This window comes from Penicillium bovifimosum (assembly GCF_028826915.1).
Source record: "Penicillium bovifimosum strain IBT 22155 chromosome Unknown utg000001l_segment0_segment0, whole genome shotgun sequence".
NCBI lineage: Eukaryota > Fungi > Ascomycota > Eurotiomycetes > Eurotiales > Aspergillaceae > Penicillium > Penicillium bovifimosum.
The window spans coordinates 752,587-775,980 of NW_026622710.1; the positions used below are offsets into that span (position 1 = coordinate 752,587).

The following is a 23,394-nucleotide window of genomic DNA, read 5'->3' on the forward strand; positions in this document are numbered from 1 at the left end:
AGCTATTATACAGAGGGGGGTATGTCTAATATGCAACCTTTATACGTAGCCATCCAGCGGCAGTCACTCTCGGATCCAGCCTCCTGGGCCAAGGATACCTCCGTCGCCAGCATTGGGGTCAAGAGACCATTTCCGCAGGGGACGACAGCTGAGTTCAGATCGGAACCCAGCCTCGAACATCTCAATACCTGCCCACCCAATCATGGCCGCATTGTCGGTACACAGGTATGGCGGCGGAGCAACGATCTTCATATCACCAAAGCCGCGCACTTCCAGGAAGGAGGTTAGCACCTTCATGAGGAATTTGTTGGCGGCAACACCGCCACTAACAACGAGAGTCTTGATCTCATCTTCGCAGGTATTGTATGGTCGCTGAGTCTCCAGGGCAATAACAGTCCGCGAAGCAAGGTGCTCGAAACAGACACGCATAGTTTCCCGACCTAAATCCACACGCTCTTTATGCGACATCTCACCATCCCTCGTTTTATCTTTGACGATCTTCCCAACCATGCTGGCGATGGAAGAAAAGCTGAACTGCATCAGCCGCGTATTCGCAAACGGAGTCGTCAGAGACCATCCCCAGTCACTTTGCCGCTTGACGATCTCTTGACCTCGAGACTCTGGTGGCGAGTAGTCTGCGGAATCTGCCTTGCCACCCGGGAAGACGAATTGCTCCAGCGTCTTGCCGTACATAGTACTCTTAGCTTCTTGGAGTAGGGAAGCGGGCAGGATATCTCTTGCAGATTTATCGAGTGCCTCTCCCATAGCTATATCTTCACTAGTGGCGAGTATTTTATGGTCCGTGAGGCTTTTGGATTGGACCAGAATCGTGTGTCCGCCGGAGACAAGAATGGACAAGAAGGGGAATGCGGGCGCTACTGCTGGTACTTCGGGATTGGCCTCGTTTTCCAGACATGAAACGAGTCGAGGTGTCAGGAGGTGTGCCTGCATGTGGTGTACTCCGACCATCGGTATTTGCCATGCAACTGATAGCGCTTTTCCAGTGTCAAGACCGACGGACAGATTGGATCGCATGCCCGGACCTCTCGTGGCGGAAATAAAATCAGGCCGGCGGCGATAAGTCCCATCTAATAGTTTGAATCCGTCTCCAGCTGTAGACTCCGGCAGGTGGTTGAGGGCTTTCTGTACAAGGGTTGCGAGGTGGTCCTGGTGAGATTCAAGGGCGATGATGGGGTGGATGCCGCGGTGCGCGCGCGTGTCTGCCGTTACATTTTCGAGGAAATGAATCTTAGCTGCAGTTCCATTTGCTTGTTTTGTCTTCTCAACAATGGCTACCGATGTATCGTCACTATTGTTGGCGAGCAGTCAGTTGGGGGACGGTTTTCTTCTTCGGACGAGCATCCATCTCCGCTTACCAGGACGTTTCAATAGCCAACGTGAGCAAACCTCGGCGGCAGGTAAAACATCTCCTTGCACTTAGCGCCGATCTGCGAATCGTCGCACCAGGGATCGCTGAAAATAACATTGGGAAGATGCTTCACATACAGACCGGCGACAGGGGCGAAAAAGATTGGATGCGCACGGGCCGGAGAAGCCCTTGGACAGTGCCCTAAGACAAGTACCAAAACGGCAATTCGCGATGATCTACTTGCGCCTTTCAAAGCTGAGTCTACGCCCTACGGACGTGATCATTGAATCCATAAACTATATACCTCGAGAGTCCAGGGTCAGGAAGACCCCTGGTCCACTGTATGATGTATTTGCAGTAACGACCGACTAGGTTAAAAAATTTGTACTCAAATCAAAAATCATCAATCCGGGTCCCATCATAACGTCATAAGAATAGTTGTTCCTCCAAAACACGGGTACATCGTTTGCCCCGTACATCGTTTGCCCCTCGGTTACAGGACGTACACCTCAGTATGGCAGTATGCACAATAGTTGTACTCAAACAGCCCGACTGGCCCAGATCATATTGACGGGATCTGGGCTGGGATAAAGCGGAAGAGGCAACATGACCCAGCAAGCCACCTCGGGCCTCTGGCTGGATAAATGCTGGCCAGGAGCGTGTCCCTGGGCTTGTCATATTGCAGTGCCGGATACTGGTTGTCGAATGCACCATGTCTTCAATGGATCGAGGGGGTTCGCCAAAGACTCGAGGTGTAAGTGAGGCAGGACTGCAAAGCAACATACAAACCCCGAGTTATACAGAGCCACCCGATTGCGCCATTACTCCGGTCATGGACGGTCATTAGTGATACATGTTTCCAGCCGCGATTCACTGTCGGACCGTCCATCGCCGCTCTTCCCGTGACATCTTCGTGTGTTTGCCGTAATACTCGTCCGGATTCTCAATTGGCGTGACACAGTGGACAGTCGGCGTCCCCTTGAATTGAATGCGCTTATCGCCAGTGGCCGCTCGTGAGGAAGTCTGCTTCTTGAGGATGCTCTTTGCTGAACAAGAGTTCGTGTATGAATAGCTCGGTACTTGTAGAGTCGAGAATCTGTTGGCTGTCGGGCTTCCCGCTGAAATCGGCGAAACAGGAGTGCGAGGCAGCGCACTTGGTGACTTGAGTGACAATGAGGGTCGAGGGACGTTCTGGGCAGTCGAGATGCTGAGAGACAGCTTTGGTCGGACGGCACGGGCAGTGTACATTGTGACTGGTATTGATCCACGAGAGGTGAAGCCTAGATTGAAGTTGAAGTTTTGGTTTTCGGTTTTTCCAGGGAGACAAGAACTTTGATCAACAAAAGTATGCTATGTGTCCAAGTAAGGAGAGAAAAAATTATTGACGTCGATGCAGATAGGAAGGAGATGAAGGACTCGCTTGGGCCAGCCAAGTCGAAGAGACGAAAATAGAAACAAGTGAAATTAGACAATAGAGGAATGAGAATCCAATTTCCTGGAGACAGATGGGCGGCTATATACAGTTGAGAGAGGGGAAGTTCAAGTGCTGGGGCCAACCACCTTCTTCTGCCCTAAGCGCCCACTTTATGCACGACAGAGCACAAATCACCACCTCATCACACGCTTAGGTTTCTATCTTGAGAAAGCTTGGTATTTGCCCAATCATAAGCATTACAGGTTGACTTCCCGTCTACTTAGTGTGATGTGATGGATGTTGGGATTTGGCGATAGGCCAATATGGCCTGCAGCCAACTCAGGCCCAACTGCATCTGGAGCACACCCCGGGCTACTTTTCGAGGTCTGTCGAATGTTCTTCCGGTTTATCAATCAATAGGCGAGGAAGATCGCCTCCATACTAAATGAAACTGTGCTATATTAGGTGTCATCCCCGCAGTATCACATTGACTAGCAGTGATGGGGACGATTGACACTCACTACTGGATGATCAGAGACATTCATTGGTCTGGATTTGGGTAGATATCTCCGTACTTTCTGCCCGTGAACATACTATAATTAGATGAGATACGCATATCCCTACATCATGTAGGGCTACTAGTTCTCAAATTGTAGCCTTGAATAAAATAGCGCACGAATTCTCATGGGATGGAAGACCGCCAATCAGTTGTAGAACTGTTGGCATCTTTTGGTGCCTAATTGGTGAAGACTAAGACTCACTTACTCTTGTTTCTATTTTACTTTTTATCACTGAACAGAATAGGAGGTGGTGCATCATGATTCGAGCATACATCCATATAGTGCATGTTGTTCATAGAAAGCACTGGCATATCTGGCAATGCACACTGAACGCCCAAATCACGTATCTGCATCTCATGTTAGCCAATGGAGATACTCTGCGTTTCGGCGAGTTGCTGATTTTCACTACTCAAGGGAGTACATAGATCGGCGATTAAACAAACAGGCTGATCTCAGAGCCAGGCATGTGTAGACACGACCTAGTCATGGGCACATGGAGCGTATGGAATACTGGAATCTTACGAGAGCCCTCCGATAGACTGATTGAAGTCCTTATCTCAAATGCTTGAAACTTGGGTTACGGCCAAGAGCTGTTTGTGACGACCGGGCAATCAAGCGGGTCCCAGGTGTGTGTAGTACCTGAGTAAGGCTTGCAGCTGCCGGGTGGTGTTCAGTATGAGTAAGTGCAGGTGGCCGAGGTTATGGTGAAACTACATAAGCAAGTCCTTGGATAGGATCAGAGATGACTGGCATCTTACTGGCGCTTGGTGATATACTGTAGGTAGCCTTTTGTAGATAAGATGTTTGTCAGGATGCCTTACCTAGTATAAAACTGTAGGAGGTTATCTCGCGAGTCAGTCGCGACAAGGAGCCTCAGCTGTGAAGCCTTGTAATCCATTGCTACTGCGTAAGGTTACTCCATAATATTTGCCTGAGGCAATGTCAATAAGCTTGGCTCCCGGTAAATCGTTCCTGACCTCCAGAAGCTTAAGCCAAGAAAGGTATCACAGGCTACAGCCAAGAATCGCGGTAACACATCTTGTAGCTACACCGCCACGAACGAGATACTACTTAGTAGAAACCTAGTCGGATTTACCCATGACCCGATTCCGCTTTAGAGTACGGAGTAGCTGTCTGTCATACAAGAGTTTCTCCAATTCTTTGAATTGAGTTTGTCATTGAAAGCTCTGGGGAGAACCGTGCACTTACGGGGAAACTTGGATAAATATGGAGAAGACCTAAATAAGTAAGTTTATGCGTTCTAGGGTCTAGGAGGGCATAGGCAGCTATTACCAGCTGCTAGTACTCGTGATATCTAGCATATAACTGTCGTTAGATACTCAATAGAATATCAAGCTAGGTAGGTATGATGCTACTGCAATACTGCGTGCAATGCGGAGGAGATGAGAACACATACTCCGTACTCCGTAGATCGATGTAAGAATCCGGAGTTGACCCGACCGAATTCTGGAAGGCTGGATACTGTGGATAGAGAGGGGAAGAGATAGAAATGACCAATAAAACAGAAGGTCTCCAACTTCTGGACTCCATTGACTCCGCACCGAACTCGGAGACACCCGATTCATACTCACCGGTCCCGAAGAGAGACCATGTGACAGGTTTATCCTATCCCGGTTTCTTCCTGTTAAGATATTTATCTTTATCTTTTTTTGGTGTTTAAAAGTCGCCTGCTGACTGTGTACCCGTTGATTTTTGCCTCCGATGGTCCCTGGATAAGTGGTATGGGTTCAATGCCATGGCTCGTGGTGGCAAACTGTCAATTCCAAGGGAAACGAAGGTCAATAGAATGGTCCTCGAACAATAAGAAATAGAGCCCACTATGGAGTCCACATCAGAGTGCAAATACCCAGTGGTAAGGCCAAGGTCAGGCCAATAATGCGGAGATCGGTGAATTGAAAGGGACTTCGGCCCCAAGATCTGCCACGGGTAAATAACGCCATCTTAATTATGCAAAAAACAACCAAGGGGGTGAAAATTCAATCGCGTGGCCACGAAGAGACCGGGGTTTTATGCGGATATTCAGATACTAGAAGAATCAAATATATTCAATTCATCCAAAGAACAAGCCCCCAAGACTTTTTTATGGGCTTTCAGCCTTTCTCTAATTATTCCGCATAACTTTTTATTCATACCCTTCCCTTTTTTTTGACTCACCTCCTCTCCTTCTCCACTCTCCGATCCCTTCTTTCCTCTCTCCAGCTTTCTCAGTTTTGTGCGGTGGCCTTTTTGTTTCCTTGAATCATCTTTGAACTGGATACACAATGGCTAGTGTCGCAACTACCGTGAAGGAGCAGCTCTTGGGCGCTCCAGACTCGTCTCAACTGTCACACCAATCGCGTGCGAATTTCCTTCGCCATGCGCAAAAGGATGAGAATGGGGAACTTTTCATGACCAAGGAAAACTTCATTGACGCCGTGGCACCCAAACAAGAAGACTATGTGAGTAGCACCAGGAAACGCCCAAAAGTACCCAAATTTGGTCGCAATTGCTAACGTGTTTACCCCCCCCCCCCAATAGCACAAAATCAAGCGCGAACAATACGGTATCCTCTTCAACGTGGCAGACCGACGGAAAACCGGCCAGCTGAACCTTGCCGACTGGGCGACTTTCGAAAACCTCCTCGCGAAGCCCGACGCCGAGTACGAGATCGCCTTCCGTCTTTTTGACTTCGATGGAACCGGAAGTGTAAAGTTCGACGCCGTGCAGGGACTGTACAACCTCAACAAGAGTACCGATAGCATTCCTTTCGACTGGGACTCCGAATGGGCTTCGCTCTATGGTGGCCGCTCCAAGTCTCGCCATGATATGACCTACCCCCAATTCGCTCAGATGCTGCGCGGTTTGCAGGGTGAGCGTATCCGACAAGCTTTCCACACCTTCGACAAGGATGGCGATGGATTCATCCAGCCCGAGGAATTCCAGCGCATTATCCTCGAGACCTCAAAACACAAGCTGTCTGACCACATCCTCGAGAACCTTCCTACCCTGTGCAATATCTCGACCAGCAACCGCATCTCCTACGCCAATGTCCGTGCTTTCCAGAATGTCATGCGCGAGATGGATATTATTGACTTGGTTGTTCGGGAAGCTACAAAGAAGAGCGTCGATGGCAAGATCACTCGCGCCGACTTCCTCGACGAGGCCGCCCGCATCACCCGTTTCTCCCAATTCACGCCCATGGAGGCTGATATTCTGTTCCACTTCGCTGGACTGGATGCGCCCTCCGGACGTCTCTCGCAGAAGGACTTCGCCAAGGTCATCGATTCTTCATGGCGCGTTCCCATGATGGTCGCCGGCCAGGCCTTGTCCGCTGGGCAGGAAGTTGCCGAAAAGACCAAGAGCGTACTCCACAGCGTTCTCGAATCCGCACACCACTTCGGCCTGGGAAGTATCGCTGGTGCCTTTGGTGCTTTCATGGTCTACCCCATTGATCTGGTCAAGACACGTCTGCAGAACCAGCGTTCATCTCGTCCCGGCGAGAGACTGTACAACAACTCCATCGATTGCGCGAGGAAGGTCATTCGCAACGAGGGTTTCACCGGCCTCTACTCCGGTGTCATTCCTCAGTTGATTGGTGTGGCGCCCGAGAAGGCCATCAAGCTGACGGTTAACGATCTCGTTCGTGGCTTCTTCACAGACAAAGATACCCATAGAATCAAGTACTACCACGAGCTCATTTCTGGTGGTGCCGCCGGTGCTTGCCAAGTCGTCTTCACCAACCCCCTCGAAATCGTGAAGATCCGCCTGCAGGTGCAGGGTGAAATCGCCAAGAACGTCGAGGGTGCCCCTCGTCGCTCCGCCCTTTGGATCGTCAAGAACCTGGGTCTAGTTGGCCTGTACAAGGGAGCCAGCGCCTGTCTCCTCCGCGACGTCCCCTTCTCGGCCATCTACTTCCCCACCTACGCACACTTGAAGTCCGACTTCTTCGGCGAGACCGCCACCAACAAGCTGGGCGTCATCCAGCTCCTCACCGCCGGTGCCATTGCCGGTATGCCCGCCGCCTACTTGACCACCCCCTGCGACGTCATCAAAACCCGCCTGCAAGTCGAAGCCCGCAAGGGCGACACCAAGTACAACGGCCTGCGCCACTGTGCTTCTACCATCTGGAAAGAGGAGGGTATGGCCGCCTTCTTCAAAGGCGGACCCGCCCGTATCATGCGTTCTTCGCCTCAGTTCGGTTTCACCCTGGCTGCATACGAAGTCCTGCAGAAGGCTCTTCCCATGCCCGGCGAGGGCGACTCTATCAGCCCCACTGGTCACATCGAGCCCGGTCTGGGCGGGCAGAGCGCTACGGCGCCTTTGCCCTACCTCCGGTCAAGGAATGCTCTCAAGCTCATTCTTGACCTGGACCAGAACATCGGCCGGGTGCAGGTACCGCGGCCTGAGAACTGGCCCAAGTTCCTGCAGGCCTCGAAGTAGGGAGGTGTGCTCTCTTCTTCTGAGCGTGTTACTTTTGTCAAATACTAGCGATGTCTTTTGTTTCATTTACGTTTTCGCCTCATCAGTTGAGACTTTATTTTCTTTCAATTCAGCATGAGTTCTCTCTCACTTTTGTTTCGGATCTCGTCTCCCATTTCATGTTTCGTTCCGCTGGGCTTTGGACTTGCATTTCTTCTTTTCATCATGTCTTCACTTCTCCGTTTTCTGGAGCCTAAAACTGTGTGTATGCATTGTATCAACAGCAGATAGATTTGGAAAGAAGGTGTGGGTTGTCATAGAGGGCCCTGATTGTGGTGTTATTCCTGTTTAAATATACATTTGGTTTGGGAAGGTTGATCTTCTGATGCTTGTGGTCGTAGTTGTAGGCAATTGTGTAGTTCTGTCCGTGGTCTGTCTCGAGGTTGTGAGGTTGAGATCACCAAGGCTGTAAGGTATTGCCCGAGCAGTCTGCCGATATCTGACCTTGTCATATGGATTCCATGCCCGTGAAGTTAGGTAGGTATTCATAGTGATCTTTGAAATATGTGTCCCGATCTCGGGTGAATATGTACATGAAGTATGATACTAGGTCACAAAGTATCCGTTCTGATACGAGGAGAGATTTCCCTGTACAGGTAGTGTTACGATTATATCCTTGGAAGATATCTCAGTCATTGGCGCAATTCATGTGAGTGGGAGATGCTGGACCCAAGTCTCCTGGATAAAGGGCTCTCATGACCGAAGAGATCAACCGGACCTCATTGGGGCGAGGGTGGTTCAGTGAGGTGAATTGGCCGAACCCATGATGTCTGTGAAAGCAAAGGGTCTTTCTGTAAGAAGGCCGCAAGTAGACCAAATCAATAGAATCTCAGCCTGCCTGTAGACTCTGTCTTAACAACCTCCTCGTCCCTCTTTTCTTCGACAGGCTTTGTAGTTTGCTTCTGCTCTTTCACGGACTCCTGCACTTTCTCAGCTTGTGCCTCAGCACTCTTCTTCTGATGCCACAGAGAGTCTTCGGCTTCGATCTCGCGTAGTACTAGAGGGTAAAGATAGTCAGACACCGGCCATCAAGGCCAAGCCGAACACAGTAACGCACCTTCATCCCATTCTCTTTCCTTCGCCTCATCGCCAGTCCCCAGCAGCTTTTCCACATCGACCTTCTCTCCATTCTTGACTCGAGCAATCACCTCCCGCAAGAGCTCAATCTTAGCATCCGTCGTCCGCGTATACGCCGCATAGCCGTTCTTCAAAGTGATCATGCGAATGGCTTGCGAGCCGATCAGCGTAAAAATGATGATATAAAACGTAGCCGGGTTCCACTCTTTAGATTTCGCTTTTGTGGGATCTTTGCGCGTCCTCCCATTGCGAATAAACCGCGGAATCATCGCCGTCCATACTGAAGTGTCCGCGATCTTCGGGAGGCGATCGGAAGTCGAATATGAGCGTCCAGCGCGAGCGCGACATTGCCGTGACGCATGTAACGTGAACGAAGCGGGAGAGAAGTACGCGCCCAGCCCAAAGGGCCTGGATCTGAAAATCGTAGCCATGGTCTGTGTACTCGCAAAGCGTCAAGCAGCGAAGCGGGAAAAGTTGCGAGGTTCGTGATTGCCTGAGGCGATAAGGCTATCATCGCCCAAAAGCGGTATAGCGTTATTGTTGCTGCGACAACGCCGGAGTCCGATAGCGATTGCACATCAAAGGACTCCGACGCGCAGAGCGATGACCTCAGTCCTGCAGCTTTGATTTGAAACACGATACACGAAATGGCGGTCACCGTCCTGCCGGGTAGCTCTCTTACAGAGTCCGTGAAACAGGCCCTTCGATCAACGACAACATGCTCAGATGCTACCGTGTTGTCCCTCCAAACACTCCTCCGCGGACCGCCTAAGATGCCCGAGAAACCCGCGAAACGCACAAAATCCACCAGAGAGCCGCCCGCGGCCTCGACTACTCGGACGAGAACCTCCCGCGCTACGAAGACGAAAAGTAGTGATGCTGCGTTACAATCTTTGGTCGAGAATGACGCGGCGGTGTTGTCGTGTCAGGAGAAAATGGTCTTCGCTACAGAAGTGTTCAATGCTACACTTAAGACATTGACGGATGCTGCGAAGACACATACGGCTAAGAGGCAGAACAATTCCGAGAATGGTGGTAAACTCGATGCGGGCATCACCTCCGCCGCGGAATGTGCCAGGCTTTCTTTGTCAACGCTGCGCAGTCTCAAGAGTGACAGTGGGAGCGACCAATTCCCGAATATGCAGCTTGAGCAGGGTCTATGTGTTCTTGCAGGGAAGCTCTTATCTCTGGGATTGAATGACATGGCATACAAAGAGCTCCGACTTTTGAAGCGGAGGATCCAACAACATCTGGACGGTGGGAAGAGTGGGAAGAACAGCCCGGAAGTGAAAGATACGACAGACGAGGAGGTGGCGAAAGAACGGATGTCAGATCTTTTGACGTTCACCCACATCTCGAATGCGAAGTCTTTGTACGGACTGCTCGTTCCATTTCAATCGAACGTGATGAGACTGTTTGCTGCAGATAGAAGACCCTCTACAATCCAGAAGGTTTGCTCTTGTTTGCAACTCTCTGATAAGAGTAGCCCTGCTCAGGTCATTTTGGCTGCATTGAAAGCAGGTCAACTATCAAATGACAAAGCTGCTCTTCAACTGCAGCTTCTTTCGAATACAATTCTGTCGCTTTGCTCGGGGACGTCGTTCTCAAAGGATGAGGCATCGAATAGCTTGAAGCCCATCACATCATTGTCTCTGCAACTACTTTGCCTCGAGGTTCGATGTTTGGGCTGGAAGCTGTCCGGTCATGTCTGTGACGAGAGCAAGGAAGTTTTGGATCCTTTGTTGCGCTACTTTGGTAGCTTCTCTCATCGAAGCAAGGGAATCGAGAAAGCCGAGTTTGCTTCAATCTACAAAACGGTTACCCGGCTGCAGACGTCTATTTCAGAGATCAAGAAGAATTCACCAGAAACGCAAATTGCCAACCAGGCTGCCAAGCTCATGACTATTCTTGGCCAGCTCGCGTTCGATGCGGGCTGCTTTGATGAGTCTTTAAAACTGCTCACAGAAGCCATCAATCCTCTTTCAAAGACACAGAGTCTTTCACTGGCCACGGTTCGATGCAAAATTGCATCTGTACATTTCCAAGCTCTAAAAACCTCCAAGGAATCTTTGAAAGGGACGTTGGACGCTGTGTCAGAGGCAAGTGGATCATTAGGGTTGCAATTAAGAGGGAGCGCCAACGACCTGGACGAACTGCTTGTGGAAGCAGCAAGACTGAAGAAGACTGCACTTGCTTGGTTTGGAGTCGCTATCACGAAAAGCTTCGAGAGCGAAGACGAGAAAAACGAAGTTGCGAGCCAGATCAGGGAATATCTACAGGCTTTTCTCCGGTTCCTCAGGCGCTATGTTGGGCGCCAGCCCACCGACGAGAGTGACGAAAAGGAGATTCAAATGTTCAACAAACGCATTGAAATCTCCAGAAGTATCATACTTGCTGCAATTGATTCCGCTGTGGCCGTGGGGAAACTCTCTGTCATGTCCCAGAGGCCACCCTGGGAAGACATGCTCCCCATTCTGGGCGATTGCCATCGCCTGCTCTCAACCATCGAATCCCCTGATGGGCAAAGTGCAGAGATAACGGAGAACTTAGGATTGGCACTTGTCAAGCTTTCAAATCTGTTCTGGTCTCGATACCTCAAAGAGAAAGAAGCCGGACAAGGTTATCGTGAGCTATTGCCACTTCTCAAACAGTCCACACAGCTGCTTTCAAGTTGCTCGCCCTCTCAACGCGACACGGCATTTGCAGCTCTCAAATACGAAAGAATGGCACATTTGTATCTCGATGGCCATATGTACACCGAGTCAGAGAAGATGTTCCGACTATCGATTGAAGAGTACATCCTGTCTGGTACCCTGGAGCAAATCGCCAAGAGCAGCGCAGCGCACAGTCCGAGTTCGGTCAGTCAAGATCCCAAGAGTCCTGGCTTCATGCTAGGCCGCGTCCTCTCTGCACTTCTCAGGATGAAATTGCGGAGGAAGGGCTCGCATTCTTCTACCGTTTACGATGACACCGAACTGGAATTCGAACAGAGAGGTCTCCTTCTCGAGTGGCAGATGAGCTTGCTTATCGACATGCACAGCCAGTCCTCGAACGAAGAAGAGTTCCGCTCGATGCTAGGCTCGGCTGTTTCCTCACTACTCGACCTCTGCCCTCCCGAGGCCCACCCTATTCGCCATTCTCGTGTAGTTCTGTCTGCCTTGCGGCTTCTGCTGGAACACCCTACCGCTTTGGATTCATCATTGGTTCATACCCTGCTGGATGCAGGAGCAGCGGCCTTGGACGGGGGTCTACAAGTTGGAGATGACCTCGATCTTGCCTCATTCGCAATTCACATCAGCAACTCATTGCGGATTATCATCGGCTTCCACCGCGGTAAGATTGGGCCGAGTGAGCTTGATGATACGCTTGCATCCTGGACTTCATTAGCCCGCCAGTGCCATGAATGGAAAACATTACTGCTCTGCGTCGATGACACGGACTACTGGGTCTTGCAGTTGAAGGCGCTTGTTGATTACACTGAGATCCACGGGCTCTGGAAGGCCCAGCTCTGCACCCTTGAACTGATTTTGCGTGCCGCTGAGTTGCAGCAATCAGGGGATTTGTCCGATGCCATCATCATTCTCTCGCGCTTGGTACTTCAGAACTGCCGTCTGGGGTATTGCCAAAAGGCAGGTGAACTTCTCTCACGGGGCGAGCAGTATCTTGCTCAAGCCAAGGTGTCCCCTCTTGCTACCATCTCCTACAAAGTCGCACGGGTGGAATACCTTTTGGAGACTGGAGAGCCCGACAAAGCGGCCGCGGTTCTTTCGGCAGCTCGTGCACTATATGAAAAGAGCCAAAAGTCGGAATTGAACAACCTGTCGGTTCTGTCGAAGATCTCGTGGGAGAGACTGGTAGCAGATGCTGCCTTTGTACAGTCTCGCTTGTTCTCTGCACAAGGCTCCGCTACCCAGGCTCTCTACTTTGCGAAATTGTCTGTGAGGTTGAACTGCCGCATCTGGGCCAAGGTCGAGCGACTCGCTCAGAAAAAGCAAGACAAGTCGTTGCCTGCTGCTGGAAGCTCCGATGTTGAGGCTGTCGCTGATGGTATGGCCAAGCTTGATCTGTCTCAGAACGGGTCAACCCCTGATGTATCTGCCAGCTATATCCAAGGTGCGCCGTTCTGGCCGCATCTGGGCTCTCATCACACTTGCTTGTTGAACCTTGCCACACTATCTGCCCACCATGGCTTGTTCCAGGATGCTGTCTACTACGCCGAACAAGCGCTGAAGATCGACAAGACCCTCGATGCCAATGCCCGGTTACTTGCGGCACAGACACAGCTCGGTTGTCATTGGATCATCAGTGGCCACCTCGAAGAGGGACAGGACCAGCTCTCTGCAGCGGCCGAGTCGTCTAGACAATCCCAGAGTAGCATTGAAACCGTCTCTTTCCAAATGGCGCTTGCATCTCTGTACAAGATTCAAGGCGCACATGACAAGGCACTCCGCGTTCTCACCGAAGCTGACAAGCTCATCACTGCGGTTACCTCTGCTGAATCACCTGCCGCCCTTGAGACGTCGGGTATGGCCGAAATTGAAGATAAAATGGGCAAACTACGTGTCCGATCAAGCAGCCGGCGAACACCAACACCTACCACATCTACTACAACTCGGCGGACTCGCGCAACTAGTGCTGCCTCCACCAAGACCACGGTCTCCACCAAAACCACGAAGACCGCGGCCCCAAAGGCCACTCTCCCCGAAGTTCAATCTAAATCCCTATCCCAGCTCAAAGGCAACATTCTCCGACAACAAGCCGATTGTCTGCGTGAGCTCCGTGACTTCGAGCGATCTGCACAAACGCTTGCAGAAGCCCGTAAATTCGCCGTAGCCCGAGAAAGCAAGATTGCTATGGAGATCGGTGAAAGCGAGCATTTGCTGGGTGATGCGATCCGCCGTTTCGCAAGCCATGCCGTGTATTGCGTTTTACCTGAATCTACGATCTCTCTACCATCGCTCAAATCACCGAGCAAGACGGCAGAGCCCGTTACTCCCGCAAAACCGACAAGGAGAACCAGAGCCCCAGCCAAAGCTCCGCGCACCAAGGCTCAAAAAGCCAACGAAGACTTTTCGATCATGCTGTCCAAGGCGAGCGATTCTCTTGCCAGTGTGTTCTCTGACGCTACGATTCTAGGCTCAACGCTTGATAGCCATGCAGCATCTCGGTTGATGAGCCGGATAACTATGCTGTCCCATGCGACTTCTCCCGGAATCCCGGCGACGCTGGCGCAGTCGCCTGCAAATATGAACGGTATGTTCTAATAACCTCCCTAGTCGTGCAAATCTCTGACAATCAGTAGAAATCGGCCGTGTTGGCGCATTTGCTCGGGAACGGATCGCCATTGATATCGACCGGAAGCTAGCTGAGTTTGCTGACCCTCTTCTCTGGCCCACGTCTTTCCCCTCGGCAGTCGAACTGGATGGTGATCTCTGTTCCAATTTCACAGCGGACTACGTGGACATTCTACCCGAAAGCTGGAATGTGCTTTCTTTGTCACTGAGTGCCGACCAGACTGAATTCGTCGTTTCACGACTACAGAAAGACCGCTCACCATTCCTTTTGCGTCTGCCGCTTCACCGAGGAAACTCGGAAGATGACGAGGAAGAGCAGTTCACTTTCGAAGATGGCAAAGAGGAGATGCGAACGCTCATCAAGCTAGCCAACGAGAGTGCACATGCGGCCAAGCTTCAAACGGACAAGCGGTCGAAGAAGGAATGGTGGAACACGCGTGAGGCGCTGGATCGTCGGATGGAAAGTGTACTGCAGAATATCGAAAACATCTGGTTTGGGGGATTCCGCGGTGTCTTCTCGCCACTGTCGCGGGATACCACGGCTCTGGCCCGGTTCGCGAGTACATTCCAAGGCATTCTCGACAAACATCTCCCATCTCGACAGAAGGGCGGCAAAGCAGACGGGCCCCGACTCACCTTGCACCAAAACGTGGTAGACTTATTCATCGGACTCCGCGATCTCGAAGCCCAAGAAGAGCCCGAAGACACCCTGATGGACCTGCTCTACTTCGTCGTCGACATCCTCCAATTCCAAGGCGAACGCAATGCCTACGACGAAATCGACTTCGACATGATGGTCGTCGACACCCTCGACGCCCTACGCTGCTACCACGAATCCGCCCGCGACGAGCTTGCATCCCGCCCACCAAAACACACCATCCTCGTCCTTGACAAAGCCCTCCACCTTTTTCCCTGGGAATCCCTCCCCTGTCTGCAAGGCTACCCCGTCTGTCGCGTTCCCTCCCTAGAATGTCTCCGCGATCGTATCCTCCACTTCACCTCCCCCTCCGGCGCCACCGTCAACCGTACCTCCGGCTCCTACATCCTCAACCCAACCGGCGATCTCCGCACAACCCAAACAACCTTTGAAAAAGACCTCTCGCGCTTCACTTCCTGGACCGCAGTCGTCCAGCGCGAACCAACCGAAGACGAATTCCGCGACTCCCTCGAGAATAAGTCTTTATTCCTTTACTTCGGCCACGGCAGCGGCGCTCAGTATATCCGCGGCCGCACGGTCAAACGCCTTACAAAATGCGCCGTTGCATTCCTTATGGGTTGTAGTAGTGGCACGCTCACCGAGGCGGGAGAGTATGAGCCGTACGGCACGCCGATGAATTATTTGCATGCTGGCAGTCCGGCGCTCGTTGCTACACTTTGGGATGTTACGGATCGCGATATTGATCGGTTCACGACTACGGCTTTTGATGAGTGGGGGCTTGTGAGGAAGGAGGGGAGGGAGAGGAGGGTGGGTGTTGGGCTTGATGTTGCTATTGCGCGTTCGAGGAAGGCTTGTGTGTTGAAGTATTTGAATGGGGCTGCGCCGGTTATTTATGGGGTTCCGGTTTTCTTGGATTGATGTACATTTGCATAGCTTGGCGTGCTGGAAAGTCTTTTATGAAGGTCTGTACATCTCATATACCCTCCGACTACGGAGGTCGATACACTCAACATCTCTCTACACGAACAATCCCAAATAGGAATAATATTCCTTATGTGGATCTTCCCCTCATGCGGGACCAATCCCCCTCATAAGTAACGTCAACCCTCTTCCCGCTTCTTCTTCTCCTTCTCCCCTACTATCCTACTATCCTACTGTATACTACCCTATACATCATGTCCGTAACAACAACAGCAACAATCGCCTCCTTTGGCGGCAAACTCCTAAAACTCTCCCACGCCGCCACAACAACAAAATGCGAAATGAAATTCAACCTCTTCCTCCCACCCCAGACCCAGCAGGGAAAGATCCCAGTCCTCATCTACCTCTCAGGATTGACCTGCACAGCGGACAATTGCTCCGAGAAGGGATTCTTCCAGCATGCCGCTAGCAAGAAGGGAATTGCGGTGCTTTATCCCGATACCAGTCCGCGTATGTCTTTTCCCTTTCTTCTTTCCTTTTCCGTCTTATCCTTCAGCTGCTTTTCGATTTTGCTATGAAGGGAAAGGGGAAAAAAAAATGGAAACTGATAGGTTTTATAGGAGGCCTAAACATCGCCGGCGAAGACGACTCGTACGACTTCGGCTCCGGCGCCGGCTTCTACGTCGACGCAACAAAAGCTCCTTACAATGCAGGCTATAACATGTACAGCTATGTGACCGAGGAACTGCCGAAGACTGTCTTTGATGCGTTCCCGCAGTTGGATGCCAGTCGGGTTAGTATTACCGGGCATAGTATGGGTGGCCATGGAGCTCTTACTTTGGTATGTTTCTTGGTTTTTGTTTCTATTCTTTTTCAAAAAGATCTTGTTGAAGATTTTTGGTAATGGAATGAATGAAGCTAATGCATCACAGTTCCTCCGCAACCCGGGAAAATACAAATCCGTCTCGGCCTTTGCGCCAATCACTAACCCTATCAACTGTCCCTGGGGCCAGAAGGCGTTTGCTGGGTACTTCGGTGATGACCAGAATAAGTGGAAGGAACATGATGCTACTGAATTGATTAAGAAGTGGAGTGGGGGTGCGTTGGATATTCTTATTGATGTGGTGAGTTTCTTTTCCTTTCTTCCCTTTCGGCCGATACTCGGCCTTGCCCATTCCTCTTCTCTTCCACTACAAAAAGCGGTCTTTCTAATCTATACAGGGTACCGGCGACAACTTCTACAAACAAGGCCAACTCCTCCCCGAGAACTTCGAAGCCGCAGCCCGTGATGCAGGCCTCTCCGTGAATATCCGATACCAGCCTGATTACGATCACTCTTACTATACCATGGCGACATTTGCCGATGATCATGTTGAGCATGCGGCTAAGTATCTTTTTGCATAGTGTGTTTCTCTTCTCTTCTCTTCCTTTTTCTATACTACTGCCCTTTGGAATGTCAGAAGAACTTTTGTTGTGTTTTCGTATACATCTTGCTCTGTTGTAGACTGGTTCTGATGGTTTTTCTTTCGAAGTGAGAGGCAGGCTGCTAGGTCTATGATTTAATTGAAGTTGAAGTAGATGGAAGGGGTTGCGGGTTTGGGTATTGGGTTATTGGTTTCTTGTCACTTTCGAGGGATGGAGGGAGAGCGAGGATGATCTATTTCTCTGCTTTCGGTCTTAGTATGTATCTGAGCTGGCATGATTTGTTTCAATAGCCCAGGCATCTCATTTCCAGTTCTACTGTGGTAGTTACTCAGTCTACACAATTGACATCTACCAGGGGAAACAGGGCTTGAAGCATAGGGCCAATCGGGTGTGTAAGAAACGCTATTTACTCGGGACGTTCAAGGCCGAATCTCTTGTGTTTTCCCAGTCGTCGAATCCAGCATGGTCTGTTCTGGACATATGTACTGGGATGGATTTGGGGGGTCACGGGCATTGATGTAGATGGTATAGAGGGCGCAGGGAGGGGGAGGACATGAAGGGAATTTGTTATATTTAAATTTGACGGGAATTGAATTTGGGGGAATCTAGAATGCAGACGAGAGGAAAACAAGATCTCATGCGCTCAGTCGTTGGATGAATGACTGCAACATTTGTTAGTATGCAATAAGACCAAAGGATAATACCAAGGATAAAAGGATAGACATACCGGGAAGAATTGCCGGAACCCTTTCACGTCCGACTGGTTCAAAGCAGTCAGGAACTCTTCGATGAGTTCATTGCCCATGCCCATACCGGGCAGTTCCTGACCCCGCAAGTACTGAGCGTATTCCATGCCCGTCTTGGAGTAGATGGTACGCTGCAACCCGCCCGCCTCGGCGAGAACCTGCTTGGCCTGCGCGTCTTTGGAGTTGAAGTTAGCCGTGGTCGGGAGCGCCCAGCAGAGCGGGGAGAAGCGGGAAATCATGAATCCGCTAAAGCCGGGGAGTGCGGCTTGGGTGGATGCAGCGCCGTTGGTAGGCGCAGGGGCGATGTCGGGTCCGCCCCAGCAGGCTGCCATGCGGCTCAACACGGAGAATGCCATCTTGGCGGTTGTGAAGTCATCGATGTCCTTGGCGAAGTGCTCGATGGTGGTAATGACGGTTTCGAAGAGAGGCTGGTTCCTCTCGCTGATGATGACGCTTCCCAGGTCGTTGTTTAGAACTGCTAGCAGGAAGTTCAGGTACTCGCGCTTCAACTCGGCAAGCTGGATCTCATCGTCGGTGCCAGTGGTTGGGTCGGCAATTCCAGAGAAGACCCGTTGCAAGAATGGAGTCAGGAGAGTATCGAGAATGCTGTAGATCTCGCCCTTGAAGCCAAAGATAACCTGGTCGAGAAGGCGGAGGAAGAGCGCCATCTCGTCCCGCGACGAGGTCTGGGTCAGGAGTCCATCAATCCAACGCGGCAGCTGAGGGAGAATTCCGGCACCCAAAACACCGATGAGTCGTGAGAACGCAAAGCGAGCGGCGGTTCGGATGTTGAACGAGGTCTTGAGGGACTCCAGCGCAACCAGGGTAGCTTCAGCCACCTGGGCGAAAGCTGCCGAAACCTCTGGTGCCGGGAGAGTAGAAGGCGAGCTGGTACCCGGCTGCCAGTCCGAATAGCCACGGGCAAGTGTTCCTAGGGCCATGATGTCGTGGTGGATTTGAAGAAGTGCACGCTCGTCGTTAGCCTTGGCGGCTTCGAGGTTACGTTCCATGTCGGCGAATACAGGGTTCATCACCGACTGGGCGTAGAGAACCTGCTTATCCGCGGTCACACTGGGGGTCGACGAAATGATGCCAACAGATTCGAATAGGTACAGCTGGCTATTGAAAATAGCGTCCGCGGAGCCCTCGTGGTCTTCGGAAGACATCTCATCGCCATCGTCGTTCTCCGAGGGCACCTCGGCGTGAATGACCAACAGATCACTCAAGGACTCCACAACAGTCTGCACCACGTTGCCAATTTGGCTACGCAGCTGTTTCGCTAGCCGCTGGAACAGATACCAAGAACGAGTCTTGACTTTTCGAACAGGGTGGTGCACAAGCTGAAGGAAGCTCTCCAGAACTCCGGGGATGAGGTGGGTGTGGTGGGTGAAGAAAGAGCTATAGCGAACACAAATTTCCATGTATTGGAGTTGCGTCGCCGGGTGGGTGAAGGAGCGGATATCGGACTCCACCAATGCAAGCATCATTTCAATGAGACGGTTCGCAGCCATGCCAGTCGTAGCACCCTTCATGTATAGACTGCCGCCCTTAACAGCCAAATCGCCAAACAAGAACATCTCGTGCAGCGCAAGATCCAGGTCACGCCAATCAAGCTGACCACCAGATGTCCGCAGATTCTGGAAAGTTGTAGCCACCACGTCGGAGATTGCATCGATGTAAAGCTGCTCGTCGGCCGAGGCAATGATTTGCTGCAACACACCCAGTCTCTTCCGCAGCTCCTGGAACTCGGCCTCGTCCGTCTGCTCGTCCTCCTCGCCCCAGTTCGAGGTCTCGTCGTACCGCATTTTCGCAATAATCGCCTTCAAAATCGGGAGGAGAATGGCCTTGTTTCGCTCTTCGAAAGATGGGTTCACCTTGGCGAGTTTCCGAATGTAGGTAAGCACATCGTTGACGCAGGGAATGACGGTCGAGCAAACTTCGTCGTATTCGTCCGAGAAGAATCGCAAGATGTGAGGTAGGAAGACCTGCAGCAAGTTCTCGGCCTTCTCCTTGATAGGATCAGCGTCGTTATCCAATACTCGCACGATATCCACAACGGTATTGTTGACGAGCTTAGCCACCGTCTCTGCCAAATCAGTGTCATACTTGAATGTGAATCGGCTGTCTCGCAGGGGAGGGCTGTTAGACAGCTGCGTGATGATGGTGTCGAGGTTCAAGAAAACGATCATCTCGATCTTATCCTGAGGCTTCATCTTCTTGCCAATGATCTCTGTGAAGACATCAATAGCCGCATCACGCACTCGCTGTTCCCCCTCGCGAAGCTCCTGCTTCTCCGCCCGTCCGAGCTGCTGGAATAACAGATCAAGCATGGTCTGATTCACGACAAGACTGATATCAATCCAGCTGACCCAGCTCCCAACGGCCTTCAGGCACATCTCCACGATCGTGTCATCGCTATCCCGCCACACCGCCAGAATCTCCTGCCACGAGTTGGCAATTTTCTGCATGTCCCTCTCCCGAATCAAATCCTTCAATGCATTTGCTTTGTCCTGCTCCCCCCGAGACCTGGAAACCAAGACATCGCCAATTTCCTCATGAACCGAGTTAAGCACACGTAGGTAAAAGATAACGCCGAGCTGGTTGTCACGGCCCGCGGATTTGTTGGTCAGACTCAGTAGGTCATCGATGCAAGACTCCCAGCCGTTCGCATAGAGGGATGAGAAAAGGAATGTGACGGTTTGTGCAATTTTGTTTTGAATGTAAGGAGGGTCAGGGGTGGCCGAGGCCTCTGGTCCGTATGCCTGGCGGATGTAGCCCAGCAAGCTATCTCGAACAACGCCGAGCGAGGCCGGGTCGATCAACCCGACCTGTGCAGCGCTGTTGACGATCTCCAAGCTGACATGCCGTACGACCTCGGGCTGTTGTGGGGTTTTGGTGAAGAGGGAGAGGCAGATCTGCCATCCGGAGGGGTCGGAGCGGAGTTGATTGAGGTAGTCGAAGGCTTGTGATTTTAGGGTTTGGTCGGAGGACGGATTCCAGGCGATCTCAATGGCATTTGCTACCTGTAATGGGTCAATCATTTTTGTGTCTTGAGCTAAGGGACTCCAAGTGGTGGGGGGTTGGTTTGAAACGGCGGGGAGGGGCGGTGTTTTGGGCAAGCGGGATTTCTTTAATATTGTGACTGAACAGAGGATGGGAGACTAACCTGTTCTTCCATCTTCCAGCCAGTCTCCCTTCGAAGCGTGGAAAAGGGGGAGAGAGGGTAATCGAGGGGAGGTGTGTGTTGTTAAAATTGTTTTTTTTTTGGTGGAGGAGATAACTATCATCCAGGCTGGATATCGTAATCGGTCCCGTGCCCGTGTCCGCCTTCGCTTGCCAGAGTATCAAGTCGACAAGTCCGAGGTAGTCACAGTCGTTTGAAGTAATAAATAGAAGATTTGATTGAAGTGGGAGTTCTTTGTGTGTTCTTCCGAGTAGGGCAAACCTGGGGCACACGATGGTTTTTTAGTGGAAGCCTCATTGTCGTGGGAAACATCATACTAGATCGATATGGTCCTATATAACGGGCCTAATATAGCTTTGGAATGCCCAAAATGATATCAAACTGATTCTAAAACTTTTCATATCTACATTATTTTCCGGCTTTGTCAGCCACTTGCTGCAATACCTGCAATTCCATCTTCTCAAAGCCCTCGACGGCCTTGCCATACTGCTCAAAGACCCCCTTCTGGTAGCCCTCGGCAATCTTCTCAATGAACTCGTCCTCGTTCCACCGCTGACCAACCAGGTCCTCAAAGGTCTGGCCAGGCTGTCGCTCAATACCCCAAACAGCCTTGTATGCAGCGCCGAGAGCGCAGGCATTGTCGCCAATATCGAGCGAATACACGCCCTCGACTCCACCGAGAATTTCACCAGCAATCTTGGCAATGGCCTTGTTCTTGGAGCCTCCGCCGACGAGATAAACTCGGCGCGGCTGGGATGGAAGTCCATTTCCAGGACTCTGGGTAAGGTCCTTAGACCGCAGACGCAGCGAGATCATTTGGCTCTCCACGATAGCGCGGGCTTCGTCCTGCGGCGAATTCCATCCGTCGGTCGTCTCCTTGAGCTGTCCGGTGGTAGGATCATATGTGAAGCGCCACTGGCCCTTGGGAATGTTGGGTACGATCTCGTGTCGCGGGAAGAACAGGCCCATCTTCATCGGATCGGTCGGGCTCCGTTGGCCCAGCGGGGCGGTCTCCAATGCAACCTTATCAAAGTTGGCCCAGGGCTGGGCAGGGGTATCCTTCAAGCTCTCGTTGATCGCATCTCGGACGTGTTCACGGGCCAGGCCACCGTTCTTGTAGCACAACATGAACATGTACAAGCTGGGGGTAGTCGGGTGATTGAAGAAGTGTGTGGCGGGATCGGGTTTGTAGCTGGGGGTTGACATGAGGAAAGTCGTGGAGGTACCGAGTGAGACCATTGCGTCCGATGGTCGCAGTGGGAGTGCAAGAATAGTCGCCGGGTTGTCACCAGTTGCTGGAATAACTGTACAATCGGGGCTGAAGCCGAAGCGCTCCACGAAGTATTTGTGAACGTGACCCAGGTGTAGGCCTCCATCTTCTGGTACCTCACCAAGCTTCTGCTTGAGATCATCAGGCCCAAAGGAGCCCGAGCAGAGCTGAATCAGACGGTCGTCATATGCACCTTTCTTAATGTTCCACAGGTTCATGCCGCACACGTCGGAGATGTCGAATGGGGCCACATGGCCGAGGAATAGCGATGCCAGGAATGAAGAAACCAGTGAGATTCTCGACGTCTTCCGATATACCTCGGGGTGTTTCCTCGTGAATCGGAGGATTTGAGGACCTGTGAATCTCTAACGAGATTGTCAGCATGTTTGCCACGCACATATATAGACGTTGGGATCTTCTTACGTGGTGTGCTTTGCTTCCAGTGGCCTGTGCCAAATCTTCGGGCTTGCCGAGAGCCGCATCAAACTCGTCACATTCGACCTGAGTGCTTGAGTCTTGCCAATTGGGGCTGTATGGGTGGGAGAAAGCGCCCTCTAGTTGTGCCTCGAGGGATTTGCTCGAGTCAAGATTGCGGAGAATTGACTCCGCATTCTGGCCCCAGTATACGCTCCCGTGCTGCTGTCCCGCACCGCTAACTCCCTTCACGCGGCTGAAATCAAGTCCCTGCTTGCGCAGGCTCTCCAGCACACCGTCCAATGCCTGCAGCCACAGAGCGACCGGTGCAAACACCTCATGCTCGACTTCATTGGTCAGAACGCCTTTCTTGATCGGAAACCCTATCGAGTCGGCATCGAAGTCGAATTTGGCAACGTGGACGACTTTGAGGTCCGAGTTAACGACTAATCCCTTCAACTGCTGCGTAGAGAGATCGAATCCAATGTAGAGGGGGGTATCTGACGCCATGGTGGGGAGTCGCAGGAGTGTCTAGCAATTCCACAACAATAGAGTCACGAAGAAAGATAAGGGCAGTAGATGG

The 23,394-nt window shown here is 51.6% G+C and overlaps 7 protein-coding genes across 7 annotated transcripts; 3 read left to right on the forward strand and 4 right to left on the reverse strand.

The window, feature by feature from the left end:
* Positions 1-63: 63 nt before the first annotated feature.
* On the reverse strand, positions 64-2,617 carry N7515_000291 (N(6)-L-threonylcarbamoyladenine synthase family protein; the record flags this gene model as incomplete). Its single annotated transcript, XM_056661035.1, has 2 exons — positions 64-1,309; positions 2,244-2,617. 2 exons carry the CDS (start codon positions 2,615-2,617, stop codon positions 64-66), a joined length of 1,620 nt encoding a protein of 539 aa, XP_056526201.1.
* Positions 2,618-5,625: 3,008 nt separating this feature from the next.
* On the forward strand, positions 5,626-7,783 carry N7515_000292 (citrin; the record flags this gene model as incomplete). The annotated part of the gene is made up of 2 exons (XM_056661036.1): positions 5,626-5,829; positions 5,882-7,783. The coding sequence occupies 2 exons, from the start codon at positions 5,626-5,628 to the stop codon at positions 7,781-7,783; spliced, it is 2,106 nt and encodes a 701-aa protein (XP_056526202.1).
* An 857-nt stretch (positions 7,784-8,640) lies between these two features.
* On the reverse strand, positions 8,641-9,330 carry N7515_000293 (DUF5321 domain-containing protein; the record flags this gene model as incomplete). Its single annotated transcript, XM_056661037.1, has 2 exons — positions 8,641-8,819; positions 8,880-9,330. 2 exons carry the CDS (start codon positions 9,328-9,330, stop codon positions 8,641-8,643), a joined length of 630 nt encoding a protein of 209 aa, XP_056526203.1.
* A 216-nt stretch (positions 9,331-9,546) lies between these two features.
* N7515_000294 (C50 family peptidase) lies at positions 9,547-15,769 on the forward strand (the record flags this gene model as incomplete). Its single annotated transcript, XM_056661038.1, has 2 exons — positions 9,547-14,152; positions 14,199-15,769. 2 exons carry the CDS (start codon positions 9,547-9,549, stop codon positions 15,767-15,769), a joined length of 6,177 nt encoding a protein of 2,058 aa, XP_056526204.1.
* A 257-nt stretch (positions 15,770-16,026) lies between these two features.
* N7515_000295 (S-formylglutathione hydrolase) lies at positions 16,027-17,176 on the forward strand (the record flags this gene model as incomplete). The annotated part of the gene is made up of 4 exons (XM_056661039.1): positions 16,027-16,282; positions 16,393-16,613; positions 16,705-16,896; positions 16,994-17,176. The coding sequence occupies 4 exons, from the start codon at positions 16,027-16,029 to the stop codon at positions 17,174-17,176; spliced, it is 852 nt and encodes a 283-aa protein (XP_056526205.1).
* A 656-nt stretch (positions 17,177-17,832) lies between these two features.
* Positions 17,833-20,984, reverse strand: N7515_000296 (Ran GTPase-binding protein LOS1; the record flags this gene model as incomplete). The annotated part of the gene is made up of 2 exons (XM_056661040.1): positions 17,833-17,859; positions 17,925-20,984. 2 exons carry the CDS (start codon positions 20,982-20,984, stop codon positions 17,833-17,835), a joined length of 3,087 nt encoding a protein of 1,028 aa, XP_056526206.1.
* A 551-nt stretch (positions 20,985-21,535) lies between these two features.
* On the reverse strand, positions 21,536-23,321 carry N7515_000297 (xylulokinase; the record flags this gene model as incomplete). Its single annotated transcript, XM_056661041.1, has 2 exons — positions 21,536-22,762; positions 22,821-23,321. 2 exons carry the CDS (start codon positions 23,319-23,321, stop codon positions 21,536-21,538), a joined length of 1,728 nt encoding a protein of 575 aa, XP_056526207.1.
* Positions 23,322-23,394: the final 73 nt, after the last annotated feature.